The sequence below is a fragment of the Rhinolophus sinicus genome, linkage group LG03 (assembly GCF_036562045.2).
Source record: "Rhinolophus sinicus isolate RSC01 linkage group LG03, ASM3656204v1, whole genome shotgun sequence".
Lineage (NCBI taxonomy): Eukaryota > Metazoa > Chordata > Mammalia > Chiroptera > Rhinolophidae > Rhinolophus > Rhinolophus sinicus.
In genome coordinates, this window is record NC_133753.1 from 63,082,178 (window position 1) to 63,101,841 (window position 19,664).

At 39.1% G+C, this 19,664-nt stretch overlaps 1 protein-coding gene across 4 annotated transcripts in view; it reads left to right on the forward strand.

The window, feature by feature from the left end:
- The window catches only part of ZNF106 (zinc finger protein 106), a 59,092-nt gene that overhangs the window by 26,895 nt on the left and 12,533 nt on the right, over window positions 1-19,664 (forward strand). For all 4 annotated transcript variants that reach the window (XM_019725406.2, XM_019725407.2, XM_074327866.1 and 1 more), the window contains 8 exons: window positions 476-545; window positions 1,856-2,010; window positions 2,095-2,155; window positions 2,622-2,966; window positions 9,170-9,950; window positions 12,546-12,601; window positions 13,165-13,310; window positions 14,701-14,835. In XM_019725406.2, the coding sequence (XP_019580965.2) occupies window positions 476-545; window positions 1,856-2,010; window positions 2,095-2,155; window positions 2,622-2,966; window positions 9,170-9,950; window positions 12,546-12,601; window positions 13,165-13,310; window positions 14,701-14,835 (1,749 nt within the window). The remainder of the gene's footprint in view (window positions 1-475; window positions 546-1,855; window positions 2,011-2,094; window positions 2,156-2,621; window positions 2,967-9,169; window positions 9,951-12,545; window positions 12,602-13,164; window positions 13,311-14,700; window positions 14,836-19,664) is intronic.

The following is a 19,664-nucleotide window of genomic DNA, read 5'->3' on the forward strand; positions in this document are numbered from 1 at the left end:
AGCTAGATACTGTAGTGGATATTGTCAGATGAGAGATTGTCCTATGGCAAAGCTAATATCTTAGGGCTTGTCTCAATAGACTGTTTAGCTTTTTGTTGTAAAGATTTTATTGCTGAAATTGAAAGTATGATAGAAACTATGCCATGATGAAATCAGGTAAATGTATCATTGGCTTTGTCCACACTTTTCTCTATGCCTTGCTAAGATTTGAAATGCTTTGCCTACATGTTGTGGGCTTTACCACCTCTCGAATGCTAAGAAGGCACTTGACCTTAGATTGCTTTGTTAAAATCACATACATTCATTCAACTAATATTTTAGTTCATATCACATGTGTTAGACTCCTACTATCCTGTTAGAGGTGGTAGCAATAATGAAGAATATTGTATGACTATCTCAGAACTGATTGTTTTTTCCCCTCCTGGATAATAGCCTTTATATATTTAATATTATACACCTTTCTTTATTTCCTCAGGATGGATCTTCTCCCGAACTCCCAAGTCTTGAGAGGAAAAATAAAAGAAGGAAAATTAAAGGAAAGAAAGGTATAGTGCAGAATATTCTGGCAGAAAAAAATTGTTCTTATAGCAATTCAGCCGTTTTACAACTTGACACAGAGTATAACTTGTGGTTATTAAACACTGATCACCCATTTATTATTTTTTTTCATTTTTGTTGTCTTGCTTAAGGGCGTAGGAAACTTCGATTTCCTATTATCTACAGTAGCAGCTATAGAAGAAATATATGATGCCACATAGATCTGTAAGCTAAAGTTAATATATGTCTTGGACAAATTGAGTTCAATATAAAGCAGAAGGTCTTATTGGACCTTTTTAATGGATGAAGAGGAACAGGCCGTTAGTAAAAATTTTATCCATGTTGATCATTTATAGCCATTTCTCTCACTTTCCGTTTTTGAAATGTCTTGGTTGCTTTTCTCATGTGAGTTAAGGAGTTAATGTGGCTCCCTGACTCGTATGCTTCTACAACACTTGCTTTCCACTTACTGAAACCCTATTCCAGTATAAGGACTAGTGTGGAAAGGGATTGGATAAGCCTTAGGTGATGTGATGGATAAGGATGACCCCAGTTTTTGGCTGGGGCCACTGTGTAGATGATGGTATCATTTGTAGAGCTAGAAAACTCTGTATGGGACGAGCAGGTTGAAAATAGAGGAAGATGATGAGTTTCCTTTTGGATCCCTTGAATTAAAAGACCTTAGAGACACTTAGGTAGTTGGATATGTGGGTCTGGAGTTTAATAAAGAGGTCTTGGCATATTGAATGGGAGAGACAAATACCTACACATAGTAGAACATTTTATTTAAAGTAACTTAAGTGTACTATTTCAAAGCTGTATCTCCTTCAGGAAGACTTCTGTAATAAAGAGAATTATTTTATGTTAACTAACAGACTAGAAAAATATGGATTGGGAGGAGAGTGCAAGCAGTTCAGGTCTGGCGCCCAATCTAAGCATAAACCTTGAGTGAAGAGGGTGGTAGATAAAGGAAGAATGGAAATTTTTGAAAACTACAACAGTTGATTTACCTGGGACAGATTTCACTTGGCCAGGTGGTGGTGGAAGATGGTGGGTGATCAGGTAAGATGGTACCACGTGGTGGTGTACTTGAACTTCAGAGGTGCCTCCATCTTAACAATTCTCATTTTTAATTTCTAGCTCTGACAATATCGGGCTTAACTACATGATTTGTGAGATTTGATGAGTCTCCAGTGACCTATCGGGGAGAAAATAAAGGCTTATCCTAGATAATTGATGTAGTTCTATCTTCTGAGGAGCTGTATTATTAAAGAGAAGTCTCCAGTGTTAAACTGAGTCTCATGGTTTCTTTTGGCAGAACGTTCGCAGGTTGACCAGCTGCTGAATATTTCTTTAAGGGAGGAAGAACTAAGCAAATCATTGCAGTGCATGGATAACAGCCTTCTGCAAGCCCGTGCAGCACTTCAGACAGCTTATGTTGAAGTTCAGAGGCTACTTATGCTCAAGCAGCAGGTAACAGCAGGTGGAACATTTAATGAAAATGAATTGTCTCCAAAGTTGGATTTCCAAATGCTTAACAAAATACTTTATTTTTAGATAACTATGGAGATGAGTGCACTGAGGACCCACAGGATACAGATTCTACAGGGATTACAAGGTATTTAGAGAAAATCTGATAGATTGGGTTCTCTGTAGCTTGTAACTTTTTGTTCCCTATAAATGGGAATTAAAGTACCCATGAAAAGGTCATATGATTTCGCTCATGTCTCCTTGGTTTCATTCTTCTATAGGAAGGCCTGTGAGACTGTACATCCCCCAAATACTTAGCAGTGGTGACAGTATGTTACAGAAAGAGCCTTGGGTTAGGAATCAAAAGACCTTGGCTGTTGTCTTAGTATCTATGTGACTTTGGATAAGTCACTTAAAATCTGAAAAATCAGAATGTTAATGCCTATTCTGTCTGTATCCTTGGTGGTTGTATAGATTAGATGACAACTAATTTGAAGAAGTATGAGGGACTTTAAAATTCCCTTGTAATCTTTAAAAACTCAAATTGGCTAAGAAACAAGTGACTTTTCAGAGAACATTTTTGCATTTGGATGTATGTATGTTTCCCATTCTAGAAACATATGAGCCTTCTGAGCGCGCACACCAGGTTCCCTGTAGTAGCCTCACACGAGAACAAAGGAGCAGTAGATCTCAAACATCAGCTGATGCCACGCTGCTGCCTACTCCCTTTCTCCCGGTGTTTCTGGAGCCTCCATCTTCTCATGTGTCTCCATCATCCACCGGAGCCCCTCTCCAAGTGACCACATCTCCTACTTTCCAAGCCCATGGAAGTGTTCCTGCTCCAGACTCATCGGTTCAGATTAAACAAGAACCTATGTCTCCTGAACAAGACGAGAATGTGAATGCTGTGTCACAAGGCTCTCCTTGCAGTGTGTCCAAGGAGTTACTGCAAGCTAATAGTATGTAAACTTTTCTCTGGGTTAAGGGCCACCCTGTAGTGGATCTAGGGCAATCTTCTATCAGTGATGTAAAGCTATGCTCTGCCCATTAAAACGAAAGTTATTACAATTAATTTTTCTTGAGGTTTCCTTCATTTAAGAGGATTATTTAAATATCAGTAACTTTCCCCTAACTTTTCTGTAATATAGGATTACTAAATTGACTTTGTATTAGCATCTGAAAGATGCCATTTATAAGGATTGGTGCAGAATTGTTTAGTTTTGGGGAGATAAGTGGGGTTGACGTTTTTCAGTCAATTTTCTAAATCAGATATATCTTCTGAATTTCTAGCACTTACCTGTCTTTATCATCTGGAGCACAAGCCAGGATTAATACGAGCCTGAGAGTCAGGTGGCCATGATGAAAGGCCTTGGGTTTGAGATCATCTAATGGGAACTTGGGTGGTTTTGAGAAATAACCAAGGTTTTTGTCTTTTCATAAAATAACACTCACCTGGTGACTACTTGAGAACAACTTTTGAGCAACTTAAAATCGTATCTGATGTTTACGTAACCACAATGGTACTTTATTGAAAATTAAGTAAAAAGTAAACAAACTGACATTTTGTGATTTCTTGAGCCAAAACAAAAAGTCTGAAGAGTTACCCTAGATTTTGCTAACCTGTTGCAACACATCTGTAGCATATGTATATTATCTTTCATATTGAGTTTTGTTGCTTTTATATAGATAGTATTTGGCATTTTTTCAAAAAACTAGTAATGAAGCAGTATAATGACTTTTTAAGCTAATTTTTCAAAAGTAGCTTTTATTAGATTTCTTTTTCTCATTGCAAAAGTAATTCATGTTTATTGTAAATAATTGGGAAACTATAAAAATGTAGACTTTTTCCCCCAGAGTTATTTTTTTTATTAGTTTCAGGTGTATAAAGAAGCACAATATTTAGACATTTAAATCCCTCATAAAGTGATAACCTACCCCCCCAAGCTACTACCCCTCTGACATCGTACATAGCTGTTATAATACCATCGACTATCTTCCCTAGGTTGTACTCCACATCCCATGTCTATATATACCTATATATTTAGTTGTAGTTGACATTCAATATTATTCTACTTCAGCTTCAGGTGTATAGTGCAGTGGTCAGGCATCTACACAGTGTATGACGTCATCCCCCTGATAAGTCCAGTGCCCATCTGGCACCTTACGTGATCTTTACAACATTGTTGGTTACATTCCCCATACTGTATTAACTATCAATTTATATTTCTTTTTTTTCTTTCTAATTTTTTATTTATTTATTGGGGTGACAATTGTTAGTAAAATTACATAGATTTCAGGTGTACAATTCTGTATTACATCATCTATAAATCTCATTTGTGTTCACCACCCAGAGTTAGTTCTCCTTCCATCACCATATATTTGTATATTTCTTAATGCCTTCACCTTTTTCACCCTAACCCGAACCCCATTCCCATCTATCACCCTGATAGATCTAGTACCTATCTGACACCATACCTAGTTATTACAATATTGTTGACTATATTCCTGATGCTATAACTTACATCCCCATGACTACTGTATAACACCCAATTTATTATTATTATTATTTTTTTTAAATTGGGGAATATTGGGGAACAGTGTGTTTTTCCAGGACCTATCTGCTCCAAGTCAAGTCGTTTTCAATCTAGCTGTGGAGGGTACAGCTCAGCTCCAAGTCAAGTCGTTGTTTTCAATCTAGTTGTGGAGGGCGCAGCTCACTGGCCCCTGTGGGAATCGAACCAGCGATCCTGGTGTTATGAGCACTGCACTCTAACCAACTGAGCCAATCAGCCGCCCCCAATTTGTTCTTCTTAATCCCTTCCCCTTTCACCCATCCTTAAACCCCCTCCCATCTTAAAGAAATCTCTCCGAGTCCTTGTAATACTGGTTTGGTGGTGATGAACTCCTTCAACTTTTTCTTGTCTGGGAAGCTCCTTATCAGTCCTTCAATTCTAAATGACAGCCTTGCTGGCTAACGCAATCTTGGTTGTATGTCATTACTTTTCATCATTTGGAATATTTCCTGCCACTCCATTCTTACCTGCAAAGTTTCTGTTGAGAAATCAGCTGACAGTCTTATGGGGGGGAGGCTCCCTTGTAGGTAACTAACTGCTTTTCTCTTGCTGCGTGTAAGATTCTCTCTTTGTATTTAAACTTTGACATTTTCATTATGATGTATCTTGGTGTTGACCTCTTTGGGTTTATCTTGTTTGGGACTCTCTACTCTCTGTGCTTCCTGGGCTTGTATGTCCATTTCCTTCACCAGATTAGGGAAGTTTTCTGTCATTTCTTCAAATAGGTTTTCAATTCCTTGCTCTCTCTCTTCTTCTGGTACCCCTATAATGCGAATGTTGGTATGCTTGATATTGTCCTGGAGGCCCCTTAAACTCTCCTCAATTTTTTGGATTCTTTTTTTCTTTTTGCTCTTCTGGTTGGGTGTTTTCTGCTATCTTATCTTCTGCATCGCTGATTGGATCCTCACTTCATCTAATCTACTGTTGATTTCCTGTAATATGTTCTTCGTTTCCATTATTGTATGCTTTTTCTGACTGGTTCTTTTTCATGGTTTCCATCTCCATTTTTATGAGATCATTGAGCATTCCTATAACCAGTGTTTGGAACTCTGCGTCTGAGATTGCTTATCTCCGTTTTGTTTAGTTGTTTTTCTGGAGCTTTGTTCTGTTCTTTCATTTGGGACATGTTTCTTTCTTTTTCTTTTTTTTAATTTTTTGTTGTTGTTGGGGAACAGTGTGTTTTTCCAGGGCCCATCAGCTCCAGGTCAAGTCATCGTCCTTTAGTCTAGTTGTGGAGGGCACAGTTCAGCTCCTCGTCCAGTCACCATTTTCAATCTTTAGTTGCAGGGGACGCACCATCCTGTGCAGGAATTGAACTGGCAACCTTGTTGTTAAGAGCTTGCGCTCTAACCAACTGAGCCATCCAGCCGCCCCCTGGGACATTTTTCTTTGTCTCTCCATTTAGGCTAACTCCCTGTGTTTGTTTCTGTGTATTAGGTAGGGCTGCTATGTCTTCTGGTCTTAGTAGAGTGGCCTCATGTAGTAGGTATGTTGTGGGGTTTAGTGGCGCAGTCTTCCTGGTCATCTGAGCCATGAACTCCAGGTGCGTCCCTTGTGTGGGTTGTGTGTGTCCTCCTCTTGTAATTGAGCCTTGGTTGATAATTGCACATCAATGTGAGGGACTGACCCTTGGGCTCACTGGTTGTGAGGACTGGCCTTGACTACAGTGGAAGAGTTGTGCAGGCGCCAGGATCTGCCTCAGCAGGACTCTGGTGCCTGCCCAATCTTCCCCTTGGGTATGTGGTACTTGGAGGTGGCTGGGTGATGCTCCAGCTCATTTTGAAGCTGGCTACTGGGGGCGCCAGCCCCAGGACCACCTTGGAGGGGATCTGCTGTAGGTCTACTTCAGCCACAGCCCGTGCCCCACCCGGGGCCACCTAACTGGAGCCAGAGAGAAATTCACAGATGTCTGCCACCTGTGCTATGCTTGGAAGCTCCTTGAGAGACCAAGCCGTGAACCTAGGCTAGCTACCATTAGTGCCAGCTTAGGCCTGCTCAGCCAGAGGTACAGGACACGCTCAAGCAAGATGCTGCTTGTCTAGGTTCCCCGAACCTTTGAGAGACCCTAGGAAAGTGCAGCTTGTGGCAAGACAAGCGGTCTGCATGAAAAAGCCCCTGGAAGTGGTCTGGGTGTGCCCAAAATTGGGCGGGGCGAGGCCTCGAATTGCTAGGGTGTGGCAGTCAAACGGTGGAGAGTCAGAAATGGCAGCTGCCTGTGTTCCCACTCTGGGAAGGGGGAGGGCTCAACAAAGAAACAATGGCCTCCACCAGCCCTTCTGTCCACGAGAAAGCCACCTCTCCAGCCCTCATCGCAAGCCAGACTACTCAGTTCCCCACCGTTTGTCCCTGCTGCCTTTCCAGCTGCTGCCCCAGTGCTGGAGCTCAGAGCGAGAGATTCTGTTGGTAGGTAAGTAGGCGCGCAGTCCCTTTAAGAGGAGCTCCTGTGAGTGCAGCCGCCGTACTGTCTCACTTAGTCACAGTCTTCACTGTTTTTTACAACCAAAAATTATGTGGACTTTTCTCCCCGGAACTGGAAACCTGTGCTGGGTTTGGGCTGGGATCTCTCGCTTCTTTAGTGGATGGGGGGACCCCCACAGCTGAAATAGCCCTCCTGATTTTTAATGGTCATACCTGGGTGTGGGACCAGCCTGTGCTGCATCTCTGACCTTCCTACCAGGACTGGAGGTGGCTTCCTCTGCATGCCCTTAGTTGAATTTTTTTTTTTTTTTTTAAGATTTTATTGGGGAAGGGAAACAGGATTTTTTTGGGGAACAGTGTGTACTTCCAGGACTTTTTTTTTCCAAGTCAAGTTGTTGTCCTTTCAGTCTTAGTTGTGGAGGGCGCAGCTCAGCTCCAGGTCCAGTTGTTGCCATTGCTAGTTGCAGGGGGCGCAGCCCACCATCCCTTGCAGGACTCGAGGAATCAAACCCGCAACCTTGTGGTTGAGAGGATGCGCTCCAACCAACTGAGCCATCTGGGAGCTCAGCGGCAGCTCAGCTCAAGGGGCCGTGTTCAATCTTAGTTGCAGGGGGCGGAGCCCACCATCCCTTGCGGGACTCGTGGAATTGAACTGGCAACCTTGTGGTTGAGAGCCCACTGGCCCATGTGGGAATCGAACCGGCAGCCTTCGGAGTTAGGAGTATGGAACTCTAACCGCCTGAGCCATCGGGCCGGCCCCCGCCTTAGTTGAATTTTGATGTGGTTGTGAGAGAAGGTAAATACAGCATTTACCTACTGCGTCATCTTGGTTCTAGATATTTTGTTACATATTACTTCAGTCTTTTTTTTTGGGTAACTGTGTTTTTTCCAGGACCCATCAGCTCCAAGTATAGTTGTTGTCCTTCAATCTAGTTGTGGAGGGCGCAACCCAGCTCCAAGTCCAGTCGCCATTTTCAATCTAGTTGCAGGGGACACCACCCACCATCCTATGTGGGAATCGAACTGGCAACCTTGTTGCCTGCCAAGAACATGTGCTCTAACTAATTGAGCCATCCAGCTGCCCGCCCACTGGCAGCTCAGCGGCAACTCAGCTCAAGTCTTGTCTTCAATCTAGTTGTGCAGGGCACAGCTCACTGGCCCATGTGGGAATCGAACCAGCAACCTTGTTGTTAAGAGCACGTGCTCTAACCAACTGAGCCAACCCGCCGCCCCTATTTCAGTCTTTCTTAAATCATAAATGTTTGTGTGTTTACATGTAGCCTTTATATTAGGTTGGTACAAAAGTCATTGTGGGTTTTTTTGCAGTTAATTTTAACCTTTTAAACCGCAATCACTTTTGCACCAACCTAAATACAAAGGACAAATCATAGTTTGTTATAAACCTTCCTTTTTTCCATCTAATATATTGTGATCATTTCTTTGTGTCATAAAAATAATTCATCTAAACTATTTTATTTTACTAGTTGCATAATATTTGAGAAGTTACATAATCTGGCTGTGCAATAATTCATGTAATCTCCTTTGAGTATTTAGGTATTTTCCCTTTTTTTTTTTTTTTTTTTTTAGTATTCTGTATAACACTACATTGTACATGTCTTTGAGTGTGTCTGTGATTATTTCATCAATTTAAATTCAGAGACATGAAATAACTAAGTCAAATAAAATAGACCTTTTTAAGTCAGCTGACTTTTTAACTACTACTGGTATGTAGTGAGACGGGATGATGTGCAGGTAAAATGCATAGTGAAAACTTAGAAGAAATAAAGGTGAATGCACTTCAGCTAAGTAAATACTTAAGTGTCTACTAACAATAAAACACAATTTCAGTATGTGGACATTTCAAATAAGAAAGAAAGAAAAAAGATTGATAGAAACAATCCCCGCCTATAAGGATCTTTTGTAGGGTATAAGACATGCACATTGTTTGTGAGATGAATCCAAGGCAAAATGTCGTAAGTGCTTTAATGGAAATTTGTGTAAGTTATGAGAAGCTGAGGGGTGAGATAACAGCTCTAATAGTCATGTCTTAGTTAACATCTCATTGAAATGTCATTAGTAAAGACAGAATCAGTCAGTGACAGATAATTGCAATTTATGACTATAAATAGTAGACACAAAAAAATGCAACAATTTTTTTCTTCTCAATTCAGGAGAGATGAGTGAATGTTGCCCAGTTTATCCAGGCATCGCTGCGACATCGTCCTTATCGGAACAAACAGAAAGTTTTCATGAGCCTACCCAAGAACTGAAGTTTTCTGTGGAGCAAGGAAATACCAGAAACAGAGACATCACTCCCTCTTGCCAATCAGGCGGTCTTCCTGGCATAAATAATGAAGGTGAAGAGCCAAACAAAGGCAATAGTGGGTCTGAAGCCTGTACCAGCTCTTTTCCAAGATTGTCCTTTGCTTCAGAAACCCCTTTAGAGAAGGAGCCTCACTCTGCAGCTGACCAGCCTGAACAACAAGCAGAGTCCACTCTGACATCAGCTGAAACTAGGGGAAACAAGAAAAAGAAAAAACTTAGGAAGAAGAAAACTCTGCGGGCTGCGCACGTTCCTGAGAACAGTGACACTGAGCAGGATGTATTTACTGCTAAACCTGTGAGGAAAGTGAAAACTGGAAAGTCATCTAAAGGAGGAAAAGTAACAACCTCCACATGGGAAGATAGCAGAACTGGTCCAGAACAAGAAAGTGTCAGAGATGAGCCAGATAGCGACTCCTCTCTGGAAGTCCTAGAAATTCCTAATCCTCAGTTAGAAGTAGTGGCCATTGATTCTTCTGAATCTGGAGAAGAGAAACCAGACAGCCCATCTAAGAAAGATACTTGGAACTGCTCAGAGAAAAACACATTAGAAACTTCTCGTTCTGGTTGTGATGAAGTTACCTCTACTAGTGAGATTGGCACTCGCTATAAAGATGGTATCCCTGTAAGGTAAGGATGTTGTATTGGTCCAATCAGAACAACTTTTGCCATTCTTTTCTTTATTTTTAAATAATTTATTCTTTAAATTTATTGGGGTGACAATTGTTAGTAAAATTACATAGATTTCAGGTGTACAATTCTGTATTACATCATCTATAAATCCCATTGTGTGTTCACTACCCAGAGTCAGTTCTCCTTCCATCACCATATATTTGATCCCCCTTACCCTCATCTCCCACCCCCAACCCCCTCCTTTTCTTAAAAAATAGAACTTTTTGTTATGACCCAGAATTTTTTAAAGAATCTGATTTATAAAAAAATCAATAGGACTTATGGATGTGGGAGAATCAAACCTTGGCAGTGGAGATTTTCTGCTTTCTCATTTATGTTATACTGTATTTCCCCCAAAATAAGACCTAATCGGAAAATAAGCCCTAGCATGATTTTTAAGGAGGCTCGTAATATAAGCCCTACCCCAAAAATAAGCGCCAGTTAAGATCATCAGCCAGATGGACGCATTTAGTACATCCGTTGCAACATACGACAGACGTATTGTATTATAAAATAATATTAATATGTAATTAAATATAAATAAATAATATTGACACTAATACTTAAAATAAATGATAATATAAATTATAATCAAGTATTGTAAATACCCAAACGGGTGCCTGTGTAAACAGATGAACTCGAGACTTATTGCCAAATGACCAATTGGAGTACAGACACAACGCATAAATAACATGCGCACTTGATAACCAACGGACGTGGTTGTGTCTAATACGAATCTTCATAATTCAACATGTCGTGTGTGTTTAACGGATGTACTTAACGCACTCGAGTGAAATAAAAAAATGTTTTCTGAATTTTGGTGCCTGCAATTTTTCGTCGCCTTTGCGTGGACCATCATTCTTAACTGTCATCATTTTTGTTGCCACTCCTGTCTCGTAAGTCTTCAGGTAACACTTGATTTAATGGTAGATTTAAAGGGAATAATATTTTGACACCCAGACAAGATGAGTGGAAAAAGAAAAAGCTAGTCCGTCGAGTACAAGAAAGGAATCGAGGAGGACTCCCGGGGCAAGAATCTTACGGCTTTCTGCAAAGAGAAGTTGGATCTCCAAATGGTCCGAAAATGGTGAGCAGAGTATGATAATCTCAGCCAACAGGTGGACGAGGGAAATGCTAAGAAGCGCAAGTGTGGATCACGTCAGCAACCATTATTTCCTGAGCTGGAAGACATCATCTGTGAACGGATTGCTGACAGGAGAGCAAAGGCTTTAGTTGTGCGTAGGGCTGATACTCAAGCATTTGCCCTTGTAATGGCACCACAGCTAGAAATATCCCCAGAAGAATTCAAAGCATCACAACACTGGCTGTATGGCTTCCTTCAGCGATATGAACTGTCTCTAGGATCGACAACACTGTTCAAGCTGGAAGATACTGAAGTTATTAAACATGCACTTGCATTCAAGTTCTTTGTTGATGGCATAGACTTTTCTAAAGACCAACTCTCCAGCATGACTGCTATGGATGAAACTGCAGTGTTTATGGGCCAAGGATCTCAAACGACATTTCATCGGAGGGGTGCCTCATCAATCTACATTCCCTCCACTGGTTACAAAAGTGCACGTGTTACCTGTATTTTGGCAATTTGGATGGAAAGAAACCCCCCACCTCTAATCATCGCTAAGGGCGAGAAAGATAAGGTTGAACGTGTTTCAGGCATTTATGTTCTTGAAACCAAAAAAGCCTGGTGCCCACAAGCAGTTATAAGGAAGTGGGTCAATTTAATGCTGCCACTTGTTTTGCGAGGTGGCCAAAGAGGTCTGCTAGTCAGGGATTCAGCCAGCACTCACCACGCTAAAGACATGAAGAACTTCCTTGCAGAGAGAAGAATAGATCAAATAATGATTCCCGCAGGAATGACTGCCTATCCCAGACTTGATATTGCAATAAACAAGCCTATTTGCGCATGGAAATCAATGACTACACTGAAAATAGAATGGAGAGAAGTCAGCGTGGAAACTTTGTGAAGCCTCGCCTGCAAGAAATCGTGACTTGGGTGAAGACTTCATGGGATAAAATCACTGACAGTCGTGTTGCCAGTGCACTACAAGCAGGCTACATGGACAAGAAGTACTCATTTAAGGAGAGCTCTATTGCTGTGGACATGAGAGATTGGGGCCAATGGTTCTACAGGAAATGGAGTCGCAAGAAATTCAAGCCAGAATTCGGGGTTTGGAGAGTTATGATGATGTTCCAGAAGAAGATGACATGACTGTACTTGAATAAATGTAGATTTTTGTCCATGAATAAATGTAGATTACAATACATGTGAAAAATAAGACATCCCCTGAAAATAAGCCCTAATACATCTTTTTGGAGCAAAAATTAATGTAAAACCCAGTCTTATTTTCGGGGAAATACGGTAAAATATTTACTGTACTTTTATTTCCTTTTATATAGAAATTTCAGATGGAAAGATGATCTCATATTATTACTTGGCCAATTGATTAGAATAACCCTTTGCAGGAAAATTTAAGTTTTACTACCTGTCCCGTTCACACAGAATCTAAGAAGACTTTTGCTATTATTTTGTAGTGTGGCAGAAACTCAGACTGTGATCTCCTCCATAAAAGGATCAAAGAACTCTTCAGGTATTTGGTTGTTCAGTTTTATTTAAATTAACCAAAGAGAAAAAGGCTTGTAAATGTTAAAGCCAGGGTTTAAATCTGCTTAAATATGTTTATAGAATAGGGAGCAGGAGTTACCTCCAAAAGGATTGCTTTGACCAGCGGTTATGGTAGTTCTAAATCCTTAAACCCTGGCTTTTCAATTCTTACTCCCATCTCTCTTACCTGGCTCTCTTAATCTGTTCAACTAATTAATAATAAAGTTTCACTGGTTCCAGGGGTTTTTGCTTGAGGAGGAACTGCTTAAAGAATAATGCCTTACTCAATGAAATAACTGACAGCAGAGGAGACTGGATGTAGAGAGATATTTGGTACCTTATATAAGTATTGTTTTCTTAAGTGAAAGAGCTTCCCTGCCTTCTTTTATTGTGAAATCTTCATAATGAAGATCAAAATGTGGTATTTTGCTAGGGAAAGTCGGCTTTAAGGAGAATCCAGGGACCACTGTATTATGTATCGGTTTTGAGTTTTGAGTATCTTTTCAGGCATAAGCAAACATGTTTCTGAAATATATTCTTGATTTCTAGAAATATCTTCAGAGCCAGGAGATGATGATGAGCCCACGGAAGGGAGCTTTGAGGGGCACCAAGCTGCGGTGAATGCAATTCAAATATTTGGGAACTTACTGTATACCTGTTCGGCAGATAAAACTGTGCGAGCTTATAATCTGGTGGTAAGTTGATGCAGCAATTTGAATGTTTTTGATTGGTTGCAAGTTTTAGAAAGTCCAACTCGAATTGTCTTACACAATAGGGGAATTTATTTGCTGTCCAGAGATGGGGTGGGCTTTAGACCACACTTTAGATACAATTGACGCAGTGGCTCAGCAGGTCACCGGGGACTTAATTTTGTTCTCTCTCTTCATTCTTCCTTCTCTGTATCACCTCTTTCTAAAGCTAGTTTTCCTCCTGCTCACAGATAGATGCCAAGAGCCACTGGCATTTCTCTTCCTCCCACCACGACATAAGGGTCTCGTGCTGTATTTCCTGAACAACCACTTAGCAAAGGGAGATGCGGTTACAACCATAGGTGTAGGCCAGTCAGATCCCAACCCTGGAGTCGGTGGTGATGGATCAGTCACAAAGCTGCTACGTAATAGAGAAGAGGTAGAATAAATATAAGGGAAGTATATGAGGAGACATTTTCTCTGACGATTGAGTCATTGTCCAAGTTTTTAAGGAGAGCAACGGTCTTCCACTACCCACACCGGCACTTAGTATAATCTGATGCTCGTTACTCTGAATTTTCATAGAATGAACTTTAGAGTTTTGAATTTGATATGTCAGACTAATTCTCTTTATCAACAATGACAACCAAGAAACTTTAGGAACACCACCTTGTTTGAACAAATACCCTAAAGTATTTGAAATTGCTGAAGTCCTTGAAAATCGAAAGGTTGGATGATGGACCAGAAAATATGTTTAGCTGTAGGCAGTAGGTGTAGTTTCCTTTAGCCTAATAACATGAGGGGCGAAAGGGATGACTGAAGGAAGGAAGCAGTGGTACCAGGAAATATGAGTGTAAGATTTGGGGGATTGGCTCTAACTCTAAATTGCAAGATAAGTGTTTGTATATATGTGCATTCTATAGATCTCACAGATAGCACAGAGATAACATTAGGATGTTATGAAACATCCCTTAGGAAACCACACCTGGACCATTAGAACCTGTGATAGCACCTGACATGTCTTTGAATATTGTGGAGCATTCTCACAAGCTACTGATCAAATGCAGGAACTTAGCTGGGTAATTAGCTACTGTTTGGGTTTGCTAGATCTTTGGTCTACATGTTAATTAAAATTCTAGTCTACCTTATACTGCATTGCCTTAAGTATTTTTTGGTATGACTCAGTTGACATACAGTTGGAGGTGCCTTACTACATGTGACTGTTTCCTGGGCATTCAGTGATCAGATATTTACAGAGCACCGCTTGTGTACCAGGCACTTTTCTAGGCACTGAGGATACAACAAGGAACATGTCTTAGCATCTTTTTGTTAAGGAAATGCATTATCGAATTCTTCTATTTCCACAAGTAATGATCTGATCTGTGCTTGACTTTAGAGTCGGAAGTGCATTGGTATCTTTGAGGGCCATACTTCCAAGGTGAACTGTCTTCTGGTTACTCAGACCTCTGGGAAGAATGCTGCCCTTTACACTGGTTCCAGTGATCACACCATTCGCTGCTATCATGTTAAAGTAAGTGGGTCCAGAAAAATAAAAAGAAATAATGTTGAACTATTGTGACTCTGCTATGTAGAGTGGAGACACTGACACAGATACTTCATTCTCCCCACTTTCTTTCTTTTGCTCCTGAACCTGTTTTAGTACACTTACTCGTATTATCCTTAGTAAAAGTGGGCTTAGATGGAAACCATGTTTTCTGTCTTTCTCCACCAGTATTTTTTCGTTTACTACTATTAACATACCACCCTTGATCTTTCCCTCAAAGATCACTTTGGATTTTAATTTTCACATCATATACCAAAATTAATTGTAGATAGAAAAGAGAGTAAAATGTAGACATTTTTTAAACTTGAAAAATTAGAAGTGAGAATCTCCTCTGAGAATTTTCTAAACCTAAATGCATTCTAAACCTAAATGAAAGAAACGAGAGAAAATTGTCTGCATTAACACACACACTCTCTCTTAATTTCTTTAAAAGACTTAACTATTTGAAGCAAAATTTATAATACCAAATCATTAGGTTTTTAACATACATAGATGGAATATGTGTTATAACAGGAATACAAAGGAAGGGGAGGGGATGGAGTTGTGTTTGCACAACGTTCTTATATTTTATCGAGAGTAAGTCAGTATAAACCTGAACTAGATTGTTGTAATTTAAAGACATAATCCCTAGAGTGCTGATTCACAACTTCAGTGTGCTTCAAATTGACCTGGAGAGCTTATTAAAGCACTTATTACTAGACCCTCCTCTCAGCATTTCTGATTCAGTGAGTTTGAGACAGGGCCAAAGAATCTACATTTCTAACATGTGAGACTGACGCTGCTGGTCAGGGGGCCACACTCTAAGAACAACTGCCCTGGAGCAACCATTGAAAGAATAATGCAATAAAATAGAGCTAAAAATTCAATAGAGGAGTTCAGATGGCATACAAAAAAAATATTTGTTTAGCACAAAACAAGGCAGAAAAGGAGGAACAGAAATAAAAATGAGACAACACAAATACCAAACTGGAGACCTAAAACTAACCACATTTAGTAATTGTGTTAAATATGATTTAACACTAAAAGCAAAAGGCAGAGATTGATCAGATAAAGAAGAAACATCAAAGTCTATGCTGTCTACAAAACACTGTAAATTCAAAGACAAAATAGGTTAAAAGTAAAAGGATGGAAAAAGATGTACTATGCAAATAGTAACAAAAATGTTGGGTTGGTTATATTAATATCAGGCAAATAGACTTTGAGACAAATAATACTACTAGAGACATAAGCGACATTCCATAATGATAAAAGGGTCAATATAGCAGGAAGATACAACAATGATAAATATATGTACCTAATAACAGAGCTTCAAAATACATGAAGAAGAACTGATAGAACTGCAAGGAGAAATAGGCAAATCCACAGTAATAGTTGGAGACTTCAATACCTCTCTCTCAATAATTGATAGAATACTAGACAGAAAATCATCAAGGATACAAAGAACTGGACAGCACCACTGATAAACAAGATCTACTTAACATTTATAGAATCCTCTACTTAAAAGAGCGGAATACACATTGCTTTCAAATGAACATGGAACATTCACCAGGATAGACCGAATGCTAGATCATTAAGTAAATCTCAGTCTTATTGAGAATCGCAATTAAAAAGATTGAAATCATTCAGAGTATGTTCTCCAGCCACAATGGAGTTTAATTACAAATCAATAACAAGGGAATCTGGGAAATTCCCAAATATGAGGTAGTGAAATAACATACTATGAAGTTACCATTGATTGAAAGAAGTCACAATGGAAATTAGAAAATTTTCTTGAACTAAATGAAAGTGAGAATACACCCTACTATTTGTAGGATGCAGCTAATGCATTGCCAGGAGGGAAATTTGTAGTTTTAAATGCTTATATTAGGGGCAAAAAAGGTATAAAATCAATTATCTAAGTTTCTAAGAAATCAGAAAAAGAAAGAAAAGTTAAACTCCAAATAAGTGGAAGAAAGGAAATAATAAAGAGCAGAATGAAAATCAACAATATATAAAACTGACAATAGGGAAAAATCAATGAAACCAAAAGCTAGTTCTTTGAAAACAAATATAAGATAGATAAACTTTTAGCTAAATTAATCCAAAAGAAGACACAGATTTCCAATATCCAAAATGAAAGAAGGAACCTCATAGCAGCATTATTCATTATAGTAAAATAATAGCAGTAATACATCCATAAACTGGTAAATGGATAAGTGTGGTATACGTGGTACTTGAAAAGTGGAGTAATACTAGCAACTAAACGGAACAATTTATTGATACATGTAACAACATAGATGGATCTCAAAAACATTATGCTAGGTGAAGGAAGCCAGATGTAAAAGAGTGCATGCTGTATGTTCTCTTTATATGAAATTCTAGAAAAGGCAAAATTATGAGGGTTGCCTGGGATGGCAGTGGTGATTGACTGACGGAGGGTGTGAGGTAACTTTTGGGAGTGGTGAAAACGTTCTGAAAGTTGATTTGGTAATAGTTACATGACTATATACTTTACCAAACTTAACAAAATGTATATTTAACATGGTGAATTTTATTAAATGGAAGTAATATTTGAATAAAGGTGTTAAAATTGTAAACAAATTTTGGCAAGAAATAAGTAAAAAGAGGGAAAAATAATTGTAACATAGGATAGGATAAACATAGGGTTACTATATGTTGTAAGGAGCTTGCACCTTCAAAAAAGACAGGTACTAGAATTCCTGTACATAAATTGGGAAAAGACAAAAATTCCTTAAAAAGAGGAACTATAAATAACTATTTGAAAAAAAAATGCAGTCTTGTCAATAAGTAGAAATTGAAACAAAAGTTCAGTAGTATTTTGACTTATAAAACTCAAAAATTTTTAAAAGATTTTACATTAATTTTAAAGGTTCTAATGTGAATAGTATTTGGCATAGTGGGACTGTACATTAGTGAAAAAAAAATTTTCAGCCAGTTGTTTAAATTGAGGTATATCTTTATTGAGTTAAGTTCATACATTTTAAGTAAACAGTTTGATGAATTTTTACATAGGTATACATTTGTGTAACCACCACCCCAAGATTAAAATACAGACCATTTTCATCCTCCTGAAGCTTCCCTCATGCATCTTCCAGTCACCATCCCCCCCCAGAGATAACCATTGTTCTGACTTCTATCATTATAGATTTTGTCTGTGCCTGAACTTCATATAAATAAACCATACTGCATGTATTCTTTAATGCCTAGTGTTGGCTCACCGTAATGTCTGAAGGTCATGTACATTGTTGTATGTGGCAGTAGTTCTTTTTTATTACTGTATGGTATTCAATTTCCTCTATAAAATTACAAAAAAATCTCACATGGGTTAACCAGAGGCAACATGAATCTTAACATTTGGACGTATTGCTCTTTTTCTTTATTTTACAATTTCATGTGGCATTTATATTTGTGATTTTATGGGGGAAATTGAAAATCTAAATGACAGACTTTTAGGTATGAAAGAAGGTTGGGAGAAGAGATAAAAGGCTTTGACAGCCTACTGCTTTTGTCATTTTACCCACAGCTTGTCCCATCGTACCCACTTATAACCATTTTAATTTTAACATCTGTATCCAAACCTGTCTAAAAAGCTACACCTGGGCCTTTAGTTGCTTAATATCATCTTGAGCACTTACTATGTTACTGGCTCTATTGTGCGTGTTCTAGGTAATTAGATTTACTGGCATAACCTATTTCTGGAAATTCATGGAAATTGTTTCTTGAAGATCAAATCAACCAGTGCTTGTTTAACTTGGATATGCATAGAGTTACTAAGGAAATTTTGAAAAATACATATTCCAGAGCCTGCTGAATTAGTATCTAGTGATTGGGGGTGAAGTTTGGGGCTCTATATATTTTAAAAGCTTCTTGGGTAATTATGGACAAGCTAACCTGACAATGGTTTGAAGTTTGGGAGCTATTAAAATAGAGAATCAATTGCAGAAAAGCACATATTTGATTCATGCAATTATATATACAACTATTAGGTTTGAGTGAAAGCAATTGAGGTTTTTGCAGTTATTTTTAACCTTTTAAACCGTAATTACTTTTTTTTTTTTACAGATTTTTTTTTTCTTTTTAATTGGGGAAGGGGTACAGGACTTTATTGGGGAACAGTGTGTACTTCCAGGACTTTTTTCCAAGTCAAGTTGTTATCCTTTCAATCTTAGTTGTGGAGGGCGCAGCTCAGCTCCAGGTCCAGTTGCCGTTGCTAGTTGCTAGTTGCAGGGGGCGCAGCCCACCATCCCTTGTGGGAGTCGAATCGGCAACCTTGTGGTTGAGAGGACACACTCCAACCAACTGAGCCATCCGGGAGCTCAGCAGCAGCTCAGCTCAAGGTGCTGTGTTCAATTTTAGTTGCAGGGAGCAGAGCCCACCATCCCTTGTGGAACTTGAGGAATTGAACTGGCAACCTTATGGTTGAGCGCCTACTGGCCCATGTGGGAATCGAACTGGCAGCCTTCGGAGTTAGGAGCCTGGAGCTCTAACCGCCTGAGCCACCGGGCTGGCCCCGCAATTGCTTTTTGCACCAACCTAATATAATCTTCATTTTCCTTTTTAGATGTCAAGTACAGCTTTAACTTTATCTTTAGCTACTTAATTTAATAGTCTGATACCCAATTCTTAGTTCCCTTTGAAGAATTTCTACATTTCAAATTAGAAATATGAGTAACATTATTAGAATTTGTATTTGTTTTTTTGTTTTTGTTTGTTTTAATTAAAGTTTATTGGGGTGACAATTGTTAGTAAAGTTACATAGATTTCAGGTGTACAATTCTATAATCCATCATCTGTAT